Genomic DNA, 17,391 nt, shown 5'->3' on the forward strand with positions numbered 1-17,391 from the left:
ACCGCCCTCGGCCACGCCCCTCACCCGACAGCGCGCGGATGTGACGTTACGACCACCGCCCCTTCCGGGAGCTAGCGCGCGCGGCCTCCGGGGCGTAGGTCAGAGGTTCCTCTCCGCCAGGACTAGTGAGTGGGGCAGGTCTGGGGTCACGTACCTGGCTCGGGGTGCGGGGCTCCGAAACGGGTCCCGGCCCAGTGCGGACGCCTTAGAGGCATCGGGAGGCGCGTAGCCTAACCCCGGGGTCGCCCAGCTCAGCGTCTGCGCTTCCTGTGTTTTCATTGCAGGCGGTGGGGAGGCCGGAAACGTTATGCTAATAGTAGTGCACATAGGCGGTGCTGGACTTAGGTGTTGGCCTTTTGTGTCGGTAGAAGTTGGCGCTGCTTGTGAAGTGACAAAGACCCTGGCTCATATAAGCGGGTTAAAAAAATAACAAGTTCGTATTTTGGGAGGGACACGAGTGCAAGTAACGCCCGCCTGAAATTTATATTACCTTTTACAAACATCCACTTGAGGGGAAAATTTGGGACAAATATGCCGCCCTTTGGATTAGGGACATTGAGTATTAAATCTTTTTGTTAACAGAACATTTGATAAAGTTTGTGAAAGAGTTACCCTTAGAAGTAAAAGTGGGGCTGACATAGTCGTAAGTAGAATATATGCAACTAGAGAGCTTATCCCAGGTCTATACTTAATAGAACCACTGGGTAGAATAGTCCATTGACTGAACGTGCAGGTGTTTTCACTTAATACACTGCAAAAATCGCGTTAACTAATACATACTGTTTTGTCCATGCTGTAAGTATATGTATCTGAGGTAGCATACACTAAGTTGTGGATAATGATAGACAGAATGGGAAACCCATTAAGCTGTGTACACCTTGCATTTCTTTGATGAAGAGGGGAAAAGTAATTAAATGATTGGTCAGAGGATTTGCAGAACAGGCCAAGAAAGTGACATTACTGTTTTAAGAGTCCCTCAATATAGCAAGAGTAGAAGCAGAGTGACTTTAGAATGACAAAAGGAGGAATTTTGAAAATTATTGTTTTGTAAGTTTAGGATTTTTCTCGTGTGCGTTACTCATAATGGGCATTACTAAGCACAGCTATGCCTGTTTTTATTTTAGTCCCTTTAACATGATTTAATGTGAATAAAATCAGAATTTGTCTAAATTAAAAAAAAGTAAAAGTGAGGTATAAATAGAAGCTATCATTAATTGCAACAAATAAGGCTTAAGAAAGCAGGAAGCAATTTTCAGTTCGTTCGTTAGCAATATTTTAGTCAACTAGGTATATTTCTAGGTGCTGGGAGGTGACGATGAGCCAACCATAGACAAGTCCCCTCACTGAAGGTAAACTAATGAGAGATGACTTTAATCAGGTCATCATAAAGATAAATGTAAAATGTGAAATGTAATAATTGAACTAGAAAAGAATAATATGATCTTGTGAGAGCATTTGACACATGAAGGAGCTGAGAAAGGATTGGATTTGGGGGAAAAACAGGATTGCCAATCAGAGGAAACCAAGTCCTGTTACTGTGCATCATCTCTAGAAAAGGCATGTTCAGGATGAAGTATTAAAGAATTAATTTCCAGGTTGCCTGGGTGGCTCAATGAAGCATCTCACTTGATTTCAGCTCAGGCCATGATCTTGTGGGTTTGAGCCCCATGTTGGGCTGTGTGCTGACACCAGGGAGCCTGCTTGGGATTCTCTCTCCCTCTCTGTCTCTGCCCCTCCTCCCCTCATGTGCTCTTGCACTCTCTTACTCTCTCAAAATAAACTTAAAAAAAAAAAAAAAAAAAGGAATCTCCTTATTGCACTTGAAGGTTCCCCTGATCAAACATGCCATTATCTTTCTTAGGCACTAGAATCCCACATGACTGTTTAATAAGAAACCAAGAGCCAGCATAAGGGAAATGAGTATATATAAATCCAGTTCAGGGATTCCAGGACTGCCAGGGATATAGTTAAGGCCTGGGAAGTATTTTATTTCATTCCCTCTCCAATACAACTGGTATAGCTGTTGTATCAAGGATAATTTAAACAGCACTGCATGACCTGGCCCTTCCTGCCTGTCTGGACTATCTCTCCGGTTCTGAATCCTATCTTTCAGATACTCAGCATTGCTTGCTGTTTCTAATTCTCTGCTGAGAACCCTTCTCCTAATTTCTCAAGCAGAACATCTTTATGTCTAAGACACTTTGAACATGCCCAATTATAGGACTTAGCTCATTGCATTAGATTTATTTGTATTTCATGCGCAGTGGTAAGGACCACCAACAAAAAACAGCCAGGAACAGAATTGTAAAAAAAAAAAGTAATAATAATAAGTTAAGTTTATTGAACTTGCTACAGCAAAGGAATTCACCAGAGGACCTGTGAGGCTCCTTAAAAGGGGGGAGTTATGGAAGCATCCATGTGAGGGTTAGGGCTGGTGTTAGTAACAGATAGTCTTGGCAGGGATGGGTCAAAATTTATAAACTTGGAGAGTCATTGGAGGAATCAGTGGTCTTATCTGGAACACATGAGTCCATGTGGAGTCCATGTGGAGTTATAGGGAGGTCAGCTTGTCTTATCTTGGAGCAAATGGTCTGAATGAGCTAAATTAGTTAAATGGTCTGAATTTAATGCTTGTTTTTGCTGGGCAGCGCAGTTTAGTACCGTTTTTCTGTTTGCAAGTCATGGTGAGGTCCACATTACTGTTTGTGGCTTCAGTTCTCCCCCCAGGCTCCAGCCTAGCTGCCACCCAGTTATCAGCAGGGAGATGGGACCCCTATAATTGGTTAGACCAAGTTTCTCAACTTCAGCACCACTGACATTTTGGGCCAGATAATTCTTTGTTGGGGGTGGCAGGGAGAAGCTCTCCTGTGCATTGCAGGATGTTTAGCAGCATCCCTGGCCTCCATCCACCAGATGCCAATAGCGTCCCACCTAGTGATGCTAATTAGTAATATCTCCAGACATTTCCAAGTGTCCCCTGGGAGACAAAATAGCCCCTGGTTGAGAACCACTGGGTTAGACCAACCAGAAGCCACCCTTTTTGCACCCTGAGACTGGGAATGAGGCCCACTTCCATTGAAACTTTGGCCCACATGGAGGGCAATTGATTTCAATAAATCAGGGTTCTACCAGCATGGAAGGAGAGGCAGTGATGCTGGGCAAGCAGCCAATTGTATGCCTCACAGCTTAAACTAGAAATACTCCCTATTTCCAGTCCAGTGCTTTTTCCCAGTCCCATACTGTTTCCATTTCTTTCACAGATATCTGCTGAGAGCCTTCCAGGTGCTCAGCCAAGTGCTGTGACGAAACGAAGGTGAAATAAGGTGAGCCAACATGCAGACATGTTATAATCTCAGAGGGAGATAAGCCTAATAACCGATATAAAACAGTGTCATGGAAGAACTGCATGATGCCTTGGGGGCCACAAGGAACAAGTGCCATCAGGTAGCAATGCCCAGAGAAGGTTTCATGGAGGAGGTGATGTGTGAACCAGGCCTTGGATAAGTAACATTATAATGGGCAGGTTGAGGGGATGGAAGAGGACAAGAAACAGGCCAAAAGTATGGAGTGCCCATGGATTGGTCGATAAGGTGATGACAATCAGGGCAGACTTCAAGGTTATGAGTAATCAAGGAAGACAAACCATCTCAAAGGGGTAAAGAAGAGCAGCAATAGACAGAGCCCTTCTCCCTGCCCTGAATCCAGGGGAGAGAAAGAGTGGCCTGCCCTAAACAGGGCTTCAAGCTAACTTGTATTGTGATAGGAAGCTCTGGTGTCAGCTCGGGCAGGAAAGTGGAAAGTGTAAAGTTAGAGAATGTAGAATAACTTGTTCACTGTAGAAAAAGCATCTTAGAGATCATGCAGGTGCCAGGCACAGACATCCACAAAAGCCCACTTAAGATGAGGGAGGGATCTATTGGAAGGATATGGGGATATCTCACAGAATACCATCACAGAAAGTACAGCCAAGCCTCACAGGGACTGGAACAAGGGCCTGGAAAAACAGGAACAATGTTCGTCTCATCCTCCCTGGGGCCTCGCCACGTTTTGTCTCTTGGTCCCTGCATGTTTCTGGGGCAAGCCCTGTTATTTGACTGCCTCCCTTCTTTTTTGCTGCCCTCTACTACAGCTGGATACATTGTTACTTTTCCAGCTCTTAAAGCTAAGGTGCTCCTAGGCTAGATTCTGGCCTTGAGATAAAGAAATCTAGGGTTTCTTTTGACCTCTAGGAAAAGTTTTTGCTTTTCTGATAAAAGGGAGAGATAGGCCTTGCCCTTTCTGCTGCTCTGAACCCCAGAGTTGTGCTTAGAGTGACAGTAGTGTCTTCTGACCATGGGAAAACACCTTGAGGTCTAAACGACAGCAGTCTGAGAACAGAAAACCTAGGCTGCTCACCTCTGCCAGCAACCACCTACACCTGGGCTTTCAGATTACATGAGGAAAACAACCCCTCATGCATGTGAGCAGTTTGTGCTTGCACCAGAATGCGTTCCATCTGACACGCATTCTCTGCATGGACATGTCCATGGCAGAAAACTACTGCCTCAAGCCCAGTTCTCCATTACTTCCCATTTCAGGAATCCAACTAACTACAGTCTCTTTGTCCCAAGTCCAGATTCCTGAATTGAGACTCTAATGTTCCCAACTTTGGTGAGGTGCCCAAGCCTGGTGCTGTGTTAGAGGACAAAATCCCACGTTCCACTGAACGTTCAGGAGGAACGAGAGAGGGAACTAGGCGGCAGGACTATGCGTGAGCAGGACAGGACAGCACGTTGAATGATGTCTGCTCCAATGAGAAGCAGGTAGGGGAAGAGGTAAGGATTATAAATAAGTTGACTGGAGAAAACTCCCTTAATTACACTAATGAGGAAGATTCTTAAGGTCGACCCAGACTTGATAGGAAATGGTTCTCAGTAGGAAAGACATTCCCCAGTGTCTGCATGGACATGGACATTCATTGTTATTATTTCTGTTGACAAGTAGCTCGTCTGTCCCATTGTTCTTTGGGAATCTTAACACTGACATTTCCTATTTGGCACAGGTCACTTGTTAATCACGTTTCATTACACCCAGAAATCATTTCTTGAAAGCAACTAATTATTTCCCTTAGGCAATTTCTACTCTGCCTTTTTGAGCAAACATATGCATACTTGTAAGTGTATGGTTCCTGGGTGACTCAGTCGGTTAAGCATCCAACTCTTGGTTTCAGCTCAAGTCATGATCTTAAGACCTGTGTCAAGCTCCACGTGAGCCTGCTTGGGGACTCTCTGTCTTAGCCCCTCCCGACTCATGCTTGCTCTTTCTCAAAATAAATAAACTTTAAAAATATTCAAATAAAAGAGTTAAGTGTTTCCTTGACTCTCAAGAATAAAGAGATATATGATTGGCGGAGATGACGTCCTTCTTTGGGAAAGAAATCAGCCGAAAATATGTCTGTGCATCCAGAAGGCTGCTTGGGAGAAGTTTGGGTCTGCAAGAGCAAGGAGACTAGACAGAGTTACCCAGTTGGGGGCTCTTACTAAGAAAATCCCACCCTGCGGGCGCCTGGGTGGCTCAGTCAGTTAAGTGTTCAACTTCGGCACAGGTCATGATCTTGCGGTTCGTGGTTTCAAGCCCTGTGTTGGGTTCTGTTCTGACTACTAACCGCTCAGAGCCTGGAGCCTGCCTTGGATTCTGTGTCTCCCTCTCTCTCTGCCCCTCTCCCACTCGCACTCTGTCTCTTACTCTCTCTCAAAAATAAATAAACGTTAGAAAATCCCACCCTATTTGCAAGAGAAGTTGGCAGGCCAACTATTCCAACAGGTTTTCTAAACTCCTTGGTACTTACAGTTTGTTAATAATGTCCTAGGACAGGCAGCCACAGCTTTCTTCCCTTGTCTCTTTCTCAGTTTATTTAGAGTCGGATTTTTGCCTCTGGCTTGTCACCTCTTTGGCCATGGTTGGTACCCTATCGTGCAGATGTCAGGGGCACTAATCAGCTCCTGTGCTATTTGGAATAAAGGCTGGTGCAGGCAGGAATTCAGCTTCACGTTTAGCAAAGGCCATAGTGATGGAACCCTCAAAGTGGTACTCTTGGAGGGTCACAGTTTGCCTCTGGCATGACTGGCTGGGAACAAGTTTGGTGGTGTCCCCTAGTTTCCCCATATCGTTATGATAAGGAGAAGAGGAATCCCAGCAACCAAGCAAAAGAGTGTTGAAATAGAGACTTCTTTTTTTTTCTTCCCACTCTTTCCCCTCCAGAGAGCAGGGTGAGAACAAAATGATTCCCATCTCCAATACTTGTAAACCAAGACAGCCGGCAGGAGGGGTTTTTTTGTCCCATAGGCAGCCACAGGGTTTGGTCAAAATGGGCTGTGTTCTTCACAGGCCTGTGCCATTCTTTCACAGTGGCACCTTCCCCTCATTCCACCAGAGAATTCCAGAGTGTGTGTCTTCACTCTGCAAGACAAAGAGCCATTCTTGACACATACCAGCTACCAGCTAGGCAAGTGTGATGTCTATTCATTCAACAGATACTAAGCACTTGCCATGTCATGTGTTAGGCAGTACTCTAGGCACTGGTAATTTGCAGGTGGATCCTGCCCTCAGGGAGCTTACCTTCAAGAGAGGAAGGAGACTGTAGATGCACGTACACTGCATAGTGGGTGAGAGGGCAGGGAGTGGGGGCTACTGTTTGTGTGGGGTGGTAGATGGAAGCAGTTGACACTAAACTGTGAATAAAGTCCACTAACTGAATGTGAGTGGGAAGATCGGGGTCTTGGTGTTTGGGTATTATTTGCATTGTTTATCAGGGTGTGGCTGCAGACATAGGCTGTGAACACGTTTGCTTTCATTCCCATAAGTGTCACCAAGCTCCTAAAGTCCTTGCAGGGAAGTGAGCCCTGAACACAGGGCATTTACAAATTCACTGAGAAAAAGGATTCCTGAACTTATCCACTGATTTTAAGTAGTTACACTTTCTCAAGGGCATTTTCTTGTTCTACTCTTTGCCCAGGGTCCACACACCAGAGACAACACCAAGCAGATGACTGCTTCTTCTTCCCCTTTCTGCCCCATAGTACTGCTCTCTCAGCTTGCTTCCCCTTAAATCACCTGTGCCAGGAGGACCATCCTAGTAGTCATAATCAGAGTGTGTGGCCTTCACAGTGTCAACAGCTGGACTCGCATAAAATGAAGGTAAAAATAAAGCTGATTCTAGGCAGCAGTGGCTCAGTGCCTCAGTGGGTCCCTAGTGAATTATTTTGCTCCAGAGTGCTGAGCTTCAAGACAGTGGTTCTCAACTTTGGCTGCACATTAGAACCATCTGGGAAGCTTTAAAATATGGTGATGCCTGCATTGGTTGAGCATCCCACTCAACCAATTGATTTTGGCTCAGGTCATGATCCCAGGGTCGTGGGATCAAGGCCTGCATTGGGCTCCACACTGAACATGGAGCCTGCTTAGGATTTATTCTCTCTCTCTCTCTCTCTCTCTCTCTCTCTCTCTCCCTTTCCCCCCCACCCCGCCCCTCTCCCATACTTGCACTCGCTCTCTAAAATAAAAAGTTAAAAAAACTCCAATGCTTGTGCCCCACCCCAGAAGTTATGATTAAATTGGTCTAGGGTGTGGCTTGGGCATTGGGAGTTTTGAAAGCTCTCTAGGTACTTTTAAAAGCCAAGTTGAACATCACTGCTTACAGAGGAAATAAGAAATAGAGAAATATGTATAGTATTCCATTTTAGGGAGGTAGAGGGGACAGGGGTCTGAGTCCAGTGTCGCTATGATTAAGAGACAAAAAGAATCACCCCTTTTACCAATTTGCATTCAGATCCTGAAGAACTGCCTGCCTGCAGGAACATCTGAGAGGCAGCTCTGGGCTGAAAGAGGCTGCAGGGATTTGGCAAAACCCTGACAAAACACCCCTCCTCTTGTCTGGGACCCTGAGGGGCTGTGATTTATTGGTGGGAACACAGACTGTGGTCAGGAATGGGAGGAGAGAGGCTCTGACATGCTGGCAGTGTTTCCTATCATGACCTCAGTGGAAGTTACCTGGGTTTTGTTTCATGTCAGTTTGTTAAGCTGTACATGTTTTATGCACCCTTCTATATATGTTATGTTTCATCCAAAAAAATTATTTAAAAAAAAAAAAAAAGCTATTGCCTAGGGGTGCCTGGGTGGCTCAATTGGTTAAGCATCTGACTCTTGATTTCGGCTCAGGTCATTATCTCATGGTTCATGAGATTGAGCCCCCTCACTGGGCTGACTATGCAGAGCCTGCTTGGGATTCTCTCTCCCTGCCCCATCCCCCAACTGTCTCCCTCTCTCTCAACAAGTAAACAAACAAACATTTTTTTAAAAAAGCTATTGTCTAGTTTGAAAGCTCTCTTTCTCCAGGTCACTTTCTTAAATGGAAACAGAAATACATGAAGTGTTGGGATTGAAAGCTGGTCACTAGGGCCTAGTTGACTATGCAGAATTATTAAAAGTCCAGATTCCCCAACCCCCGCCTCCTGAGATTCAGGCTTAACAATTCTGAGACAGGAATCTGTGTTGTCATCAAGCAGGCATCCAGGTGAGCCTGGCACCAGTCCCTGGAAACTTTCCCCGGGGACCACCACATGCTCTACAGCCAGCAGCCTATCATGAACACAGACCCAAGTGGGGACCTGACTTTGAAAGCCCTCTGGACCCAAGAATCCACAACTTGGAATAGCAATCAGCATGCAGCTGGCTTAGATCCACTTTTGAGAGAAAAGTGAATTTATTTTTATCAGTGTCTTAATTACTTGAACTCAAAAAAGCAAAAATGTCCATCCAACCCAACAGTTTAGAAATAAAATGTTAACACAAGAAGTTGCTTCCAAAACATATAATGGAAGAGAATTTCATCAAATGTCTTTCTTGTGCCTGGAGTATGAAAGTTACACAAAATATTTTCACATGACCAAATCATAAAAGCTACTTCTGAATCTAAGTCCCATACAGAGACAAATTTTAAAGGTTATATTAAGTAGTAACTGCAGCCCTCTAGGGAAATGTTTTAGGAAAAAGGGAATGACTAGAAAAGTCATGGTCTGAAAATTATTGTATGGCATTTTATCACTGGCTACTACCTATCTCTACAGCTGTTGACTGATTGATAACACACCATATGAGTAATTTCCAGCTTTTTAAGCTTTGGGGTGAAGATAACCTTTTGCCAGGTTTTATTTATTTATATTACATTGGTCCTCCTATTTGTGCTACATTTCTCACCTACACTACATAAGATTCACCACATAAGATTCTCTGCACACTCTGTATTCGTGGACCATATTCACAAAAAAAACCCCAAATTTGTAGGTTGGCAGTTATCTGACTCTGTTCAGGCTGCTATAACAAAACACCATAGACTGGAGGGTTATAAACAACAGAAATTTATTTCTCACAGCTCTGGAGGCTGAAGTGAAAGATGGAGGTGCAAACAGATTTGGTGTCTGGCGAGAACTTTCCTCTTGGTTCAGAGGTCACCATCTTGTCATCGCTGTGCCCCACATGATGGAAGGAGCAAAGGAGCTCTCTGTGTCCTCTTTTAGAAGTGCACTGATTCCATTCATGAAGGCTCTGCTCTTATAACCACCTCTTATAACCTCTTATAACCACCTACCAAAGGCCCCACCACCTCCTGTGATACCATCACCTTGGAGATGAGGATTTCAACATATGAATTTGAAGGGACACAAACATTCACACCATTGCGATAGCCAAGCACATCTTTTGATTGATTACATGGTGTAAAGATGTACATGGATTCCATTTAAGTCTTGTTTCTAATGTAGACAACTTGTAATCACCTTACATATCCATTCATAATGGTTAAATAAATGCTCAAATTCAGTGGTTTGCTACATGCAGCCATTACAAAGAAGAAGATGGGTCACCGTCTACGGATGGGGAGATAGTCATGTGACACTGGAAGGGAGAAAAGAAGTACAGAGTAATATGAAAAGGCCTCACTAACTTAAGTGAAACGTTTGGATGAAATGTATGTTGGAAGCCAGAATCTGTCACATTTTAGGGACATTATGCAAGACTTCCTCCTCATGTGAAAACAGATTGAGTAATTGAGACTCACACTCTCCATGGGGATAATGATGAGCAAAACATTTACAACACTTGCATACCAACACCAGAGAGCCTGAGCGTGGTAAGGAATTACTGGGCCAGGGAAAACGGGCTCAGGGAGGTGAGACCACTGCTGGGAGCCACTTTTTCCCGACAGCATCTGCAAGTTCTGGGGAAAGTTGGGAGGCCATGCCGCGTTTCAGACAGCTGGTTCTCAGTTGGTTCAAAGACACACCAGTAAGAGTCCTACTGAGTCATGTGAGACGGAGCAGTGGTTCACAGCGCTTGCTGGCCCGACATGAGTCTGCTTGCGTTGGTTTCCCTCCTTCCCTGTTTCACAACCTCATTCCTCACACCTGTCCCTGGAATCACATTCCTAAGCAAATCACCTGCACGCAGGCCCTCATCTCAGTTTCTGCTTCAGGACCATGGAGATGAAGGCAGTAAGAGAACTAGAAAATAGAATGTGAGAGGTCCCAACATATGGGAAGTTAACGATCTTCAAAAAAGGAGACCAAATAGGCAAAAACTACATATGGACAGATAATGATTGAAATATTTCTGGAACTGATTAAGATGGACAACAAGCCATTAAGATGGACCAAGAAGCCCTACAGAGCCCAAGCAGGACAAATAAAACAAGTCAACCAAAAAGTAATACTGCAAAAACTAAAGACCGTTGGTATTCACAGGTGGAGAAATTGTGTATTTACTTGGTTTAATCCTGTTATGCAGCAAAATTCCCAAACAGTGATGAAGGGAAACCTTACATAACTCCAGTTAAAGATCACTAAAACTCAAATTGGCATCACCACCCCTCCAAAAGCACTGTCTCCTGGAAAGCTTCCTCTCGGTCTGGATTTAGGCTTCTCCCCCCTATCAAAGATAGAGCTACTCAGAGGTCAACAGTAAGGTGCCTTAAAAAAGCAATAAAATAATAAAACTAAAATGCCGTTAATATTCTTCAAAGCTCTCGCAAGAAGGGACCACACCACCTTTGGTTTGAACTTGGGGGTCAAGGATGGAGTCAGACCAGCTCCATCCACACCCCAGCTCTGCCCCGAAGTGAAATGAGAGGAGGAGATGGGGTGACCTGCTTAGGGCCTCCTTGCACACAGTGCCCAACAGTATAAGCATTGCTGCTGTGCTCCTGACATTGGGTATCCTGAGGGCAGCTGGCGCAGTGGGTGCAAGTCAGCTCTGCAAGGATTGATGGCTCAGGTTCATTCCACGGCCAGATCTCCTCTCTCAAGTCAGGCCAGGGAGACTGGGTCAGAATTCACACTCCCCTTGCTTTTCTATGAACTCACTGCTGTGGGTGAACCTGGAATGAGCATGAGCCTGATTCAGCTCATGACTGATCTTTAGATAACTGCTGTCATGAACATTAGCTGTGATTTTTCTGTTTCTAGACTCAATAGGGACATTTTCCACTTGGGAATTAATTATGTTGGAAAGCTGAATTTTCCCTTGAAGCACAACTTTTCATTTTGTTTTAGCTACTCTAAATGAGAATTATTCTTCAAAGGTACCGCATACTGCTTTTTTTCTGAATCTGAATAGAATTTCCCTTTGGGTTTATTGTTATTACCAATTTCATGCTGGCCTGGAGACGCACTTAATGCCGAGATCAGCTGTCTCTGGATCCCAGTCCAACCCTGTCTCTGTTTCCACACCTACAGATGTTTCCTCTCTGCTTTCACTATAGCTGCCTTCTCTTCTCTCTGCTTCTCAGTGGTCCTGACTCGGTTTTTGCTAGGACATCTCAGTTCTGACAGAGAATCCAAAGCAAAAAGTGACATCTGGGGTCAGGCAGATGTGGTACAGCTTGACCAGCCTCTGCACATCTACCTCCTGGGCTCCATTTTTCCTGTGCCCTTCTGTTCTCAGATAGGCCCTGCCTCAGGGCAGCCAAAATCCTACTGTAGCTCATCTCTGCATCCTGTCTGTGGCCATAGATTATTCCCGCAAAAGAGGGATCCTGCTGTGACTTCCCACCGCAACCTGGGGTGCAAAAATGTGTCTTTCCCCCATGCATTCAGTGCCTGGCTGAGGCCCCTGGGAATACTCCCAGCCTCCCTGCCCCCCAACCTCCAGAGCACAAGAACAAGCACTGTTCCTAGGAACAGCCATTCCCAGTTCCTGCTTTGGTCCAGCTTTCTTAGGAGACAGTTGGGTCAGGGCCTTTCACCTCCCACCCCCCATGTCCCCAGTTCATAGAAACCTCATCCACCCACATCTAAAGAAAGGACAAACCTGAGTAATGGGACGTCTCTCTCAGGCAAGCCTGTGCTTTTCACAGAGGCAGTCTATGACAATGAGATTCTTTTTGCTTCCCTGTCCTCGTCTGTGCTCCAAATCAGTGCCCACCACCAGAACCTTGTGTGAAGGTGGAAATGTTCTTGTCCATGCTGTCCAATCCGGTAGCTATTTGCCACATGGCTACTGAGCATGTGAACTGTGGCTACTGCCACTGAGGAACTGAATATTTTATTTTATTCTGCTCTATTCTGTATATATTTTTTACTTATGCCTAAATAGCTATGTATAACTAGTGTATTGGATAGCACAGCAATCTAGACACAGATAGGTTTACCAAATAAGAGTGTAAGATAGGTAAGCTCTTAGTGTGTATTTCCTCCCTGTAAAGGATTTCCTCCCCAATGGATTTTTTTTTAAGTGTTCTCTTTTGAATGACTAGGCCCTTTCAGTTTTGTCCTTGGGATTATATTCAGCAATAACAATAGCATTATTTGATCAAAAACATCACAACAGAAGGAAGAGAATGAACAAAATAAACTTTATTTTAACTATCCTGGTCACTGTCCGAGTTTATACCCAAGCCATTTCATAAATAGCACCATAACTACAGTCTGCCAAGTCCACCACACATGTGACAGGTCCAAGTGCATGGTTCTCTGTTGCTAAGCACTGCTTGTTCCTTAGCAACAGAGAACAGACCATCACTCTATTTCTGTGGGCCACAGCCAGTGGCCACCCTGTTGGTGTCACAGGCATACTTGCCTAATCAGAGAGAAGCCAGCACAACTATGACCCACAGTAGGTGTTCAGTACCCCAGACACCCCTTGAACACCTACACAGCTGCAAGGCACATATAATGTGGGGTAAAGATAAGGACAACCTTTCCCTGTTCCCAAGGACCCAGCTCAGCAGGCTGCCTTCACCTGTGTTCCACACCACTGGCCCTCTTGTGCTTGGCTAATAAACACTTTGCAAACCTAAAGGTTTATGTCATCTTGCTAATGTTCAGATGGCTTAAGGCATTCTTAAGAAAAAGAGACCTGATTCAGAGTTCTAAGTCTCATCCTTGGACCTCTGTAGTTCTTCCCACACCAACCACAGAATGAAGGATAGGCAGTTTTCAAGGATCCAGTCCTGGCCAAACAAGTCACCTGAGTTTTCATGGGCTTCCCCGAACATCTGTACATATTTGGAGCATGCTGACCTTCCACCAAGAGGCATTTGAGGTGGAAAGGGGAATCTTTCCACATCACAGCTTGGAGAAACAGAACATATGAGTGGTTCTAGAACTAAAATTGGAGCACGTTCATACCATCACTTTTAGAAGTTATATTTCATTATACATAAGACAGGGTAAATAGAAATATACACCAAAACAAGGATGCTACAAGCTTGAAAGTTCTCAAGATAGCTATATTTAGACAGAGGTACAAACATTTCAAATTCAGATTCCCAGAATGCCAACATTAAAAAGGCATCATCTGACCCTCTCCACATGTCCCCATGAGCAAAGGCACAAAAGGATATTTTCATAACTCTAAATGTTACGAAGAATGTGTATAAGTAAATCTGCACACTACATGTGTATATCTGCGCATTCTTCCAAAATATAAAAGTATAAAAATAAAATTTCTGCCTTTTGTATCTAGTACATCTGGGGGAAAAAATATGATTGCTTCTGGTTCTCAGTCATCTGAGCAGGCACACCTCACCTTCCTGTGCTGTCTGGAGGTGACACAGAAATGGAGATGACATTGACTTTTCATCCCAGGAAACCAAATTCAGGACAAGGGAAACAAATGCTAAGCATATCTAATAGTATCTCTTCATGGGTCCTCAGCAGAAAGAAGGCAGGGCTTAGCACAGACTTCACATTTGGGCGGTGTGGATTACACTCTAGGAGAGGAATGCTTCTGGGACAGTAGGAAATGAGCCAATCTGAGAGCTACATTCTGGAAGGACAGTTAGGGGCATGGGCACTGGGTCTCAGCCAAAGCCCATCACTGAGCAGCAGTTTGTTTGTCTTTGTACTTCTGGTAGACCTTCAGGATTTCCATGATGACATGGGGGTCCTCCAAGGTGGTGGTATCTCCCAGATCCTGAGCTCTTCCTGTAATTATCTTCCTCAGGAGCCTCCGCATGACTTTTCCAGACCGAGTTTTTGGAAGACGCTTCACAACCTGGCAAGGAAAGGGTGTGGAATTCAAGTTCAGGTGGTGCCCATACTCCCAGCAGTGTCCAGCTGCACTGGGATAACAGCAAGGGATGACACCCTTGCTGGGGGCTCAGGAATGAATGACTGAGATGCCAGGCCTGCCCCAAAGATATGGAGACCTGTGGTCTCTGGTTATATCTTCACACCATCTGGACCTAAAGCTGAAATCAACCTGAAGGGCAGAATCAACCACACATCAGGGGTTTGCTAAAGCCTTCCTCCAGGTCAGGTCTGTCCATACCTGGGTCTGCCTCACTGCTGATACCTCTGTCTCCTGTTCACTACATTAATGAGGGCTCCTAGATAGCAACAGAACCAAGTATATGCCATGGCACCTCGTCTCCACCCACTGGCCTGGCCCAAAGTGACTTTTTGCTGACATAAGTGGTAAGAGCTACTTCAGACAAAAATGTTGTCTTGCTTAGTATTTGAAAATTCAGCATTTTCAAACAGCCATGGCCCCTTTAATGTGAACAGCAACATGCTAAGAGCTATGTTTGGGGCTTATTTGGAACAGTGACCTATCTTTTGAAAGGGGAGTTCAGGTCTCCCTAAAACTCTGGTCACCAAACAGCTTGACTTTGTATGACACCAGGGGAAGCTAGGGCCTTTCCTGTCTCAGAGGACCTCCTCTGAACCAAGGAAGACTGTGGGGGGAAATGTTAACAAAGGAAGGAGCGGAAACCTAATAAGGCTAGAGAATGGGCCCCCTTCTTCCCCAGACCTGACTCTAACACAGACCCTCTCAGACAGGGTCTGGCAGTGTCTCCTGCACTGACACCAGGAGATATGTTCAGAATCTAACTGGGGCTGGGGAACACTGGTACTTTCCCCATGTTTCTCTATTTAAAATCTCTTATGAATAAGGCAGAGACTTAGACAAAATGCAACAATGGAGGAATTTATCCCAAATGCAAGAAAAAGGTAAGTCCATGGCCAGAGATCTAAGTGGAACATATATAAGTAACACGCCTTATAAGATATAAGTAATATGCCTGATGGAGAATGTAAAGCAACAATCCTAAGGATACTCACTGGGCTTGAGAAAAGAATAGAAAACATCAGTGAGACCCTGACCACAGAGATAACAGACTTAAAAAGGAATCAACCAGAGATGAAGAACTCAATACTCAAGATTGGAAACAGGCTTAATGCAATGAACAGCAGACTGGAAAAGGCAGAGGAATGAATTGGTGACTTAGAAGACAAAATAATGGAAAATAATGAAGCTGAACAAAGGTGAGAAAGAATTATGAAACACAGCAATAGACTTAGGGAACTAAGTGTGACTCCATCAAATATAATAACATTAACATTTGTATTATAGGAGTCCCAGAAGAAGAGGAGAGAGAAAAGGGGGCAGACATTTTTTTTTGAAGAAATGAAAGCTGAAAACTTTCCTAATCTGGGGAAGGAAACAGACATCGAGATCAAGGAGGCACAGAGAACTCCCATCAAAATCAACAAAAGCAGGCCAACACCAAGACCTATTATAATTAAATTTGCAAAATATAGTGAGAAAGGAAAATCCTAAAAGCAGCAAGAAAGAAAGTCCTCAACTTGTAAGGGAAGACCCATAAAGCTAGCTACAGATCTGTCCTCAGAAACTTGGCAGACCATGATATATTCAACATACTTAATGGGAAAAACCTGTAGCCAACAACACTCCATCCAGCAAGGCTATCATTCAGAGCAGAAAGAGAGAGAAAGAGTTTCCCAGACAGACAAAACCTAAAGAAGTTTGTGACCACTAAACCAGCCCTGCAAGAAATATTAAAAGGGGACTCTGAGTGGAAAAGAAGGACGAAAAGTGACAAAGACAAGAAAGGATCAGAGAAAATCTCCAGATACAATGACAAAACAAGTAATAAAATGGCAATAAGAATAAGTACATATCTATCAAAAATTACTTTGAGGGGCGCCTGGGTGGCTCAGTCAGTTGAGTGTCCAACTTCAGCTCAGGTCATGATCTCACACTCTGAGAGTTCGAGCCCTGCGTTGGGCTCTGTGCTGATAGTGACAGCTCAGAGCCTGGAGCCTGCTTAGGATTCTGTGTCTCCCTCTCTCTCTGACCCTCCCCCATTCATGCTCTGTCTCTCTCTGTCTCAAAAATAAATAAACATTTTTAAAAAATTAAAAAAATTACTTTGAATTTAAATAGACTAAACACTCCAATCAAAAGACATAGAGTGACAGAATGGATAAAAAAAAAAAAAAGACCCATCTATATGCTGCTTACAAGAGACCCATTTTAGATATAAAGCCACCCTGCAGATTAAAAGTGAGGGGATGGAGAAATATTTACCATGCAAATGGATGTCAAAAGAAAGCCAGAGTAGCAATTCATATTTTGGACAAAACAGATTTTAAAACAAAGACTATAACAAGAGACAAGGATACTATATAATCATAAAGGGGATAATCCAACAAGAAGATATAATAATTGTAAGTATTTATTCTCCCAATATTGGGAGCACCCCAATATATAAGACAATAACAAAAATAAAGGAACTAATTAATAATAATACAATAATAATCGGGGACTTTAACACCCCACTTACATCAATGGCCAGATCACTTAAACAGAAAATCAACAAGGAAACAATAGCTTTGAATGACACACTGGACCAGATGGACTTAACAGATATATTTAGAACATATCATCCTAAAGCAGCAGAATACACATTCTTTTTGAGTGCACATTGGACATTCTCCAGAATAGATCACATATTAAGTCATAAAACAGGTCTCAGCAAGTACAAATACACTAAGAACATACCATGCATGTTTTCTGATCACAACACTATGAAACTAGAGGTCAACCACAAGA

The 17,391-nt window shown here is 44.0% G+C and overlaps 1 protein-coding gene and 1 long non-coding RNA gene across 12 annotated transcripts in view; one reads left to right on the plus strand and one right to left on the minus strand.

Moving 5' to 3' along the window:
- The first annotated feature begins 30 nt into the window (after nt 1-30).
- On the plus strand, nt 31-11,041 carry LOC109498103. Of its 7 annotated transcripts, none has more exons than XR_006595421.1 (5): nt 31-125; nt 3,261-3,323; nt 4,616-4,814; nt 6,995-7,176; nt 9,410-11,041. It is a non-coding gene; the product is annotated as an uncharacterized LOC109498103 (long non-coding RNA). The 7 variants fall into 7 exon arrangements; XR_002740039.2 differs by lacking the exon at nt 9,410-11,041 and adding an exon at nt 8,541-8,829; XR_002740040.2 differs by lacking the exon at nt 9,410-11,041 and adding an exon at nt 8,544-8,829.
- A 2,697-nt stretch (nt 11,042-13,738) lies between these two features.
- The window catches only part of ACSS1 (acyl-CoA synthetase short chain family member 1), a 59,704-nt gene continuing 56,051 nt past the window's right edge, over nt 13,739-17,391 (minus strand). For all 5 annotated transcript variants that reach the window (XM_023251525.2, XM_045053953.1, XM_045053950.1 and 2 more), the window contains one exon: nt 13,739-14,526. In XM_023251525.2, coding sequence (XP_023107293.1) covers nt 14,347-14,526 — 180 coding nt within the window. In that variant the 3' untranslated portion in view covers nt 13,739-14,346. The remainder of the gene's footprint in view (nt 14,527-17,391) is intronic.

The sequence above is a fragment of the Felis catus genome, chromosome A3, assembly GCF_018350175.1.
Source record: "Felis catus isolate Fca126 chromosome A3, F.catus_Fca126_mat1.0, whole genome shotgun sequence".
Classification (NCBI taxonomy): Eukaryota; Metazoa; Chordata; class Mammalia; order Carnivora; family Felidae; genus Felis; species Felis catus.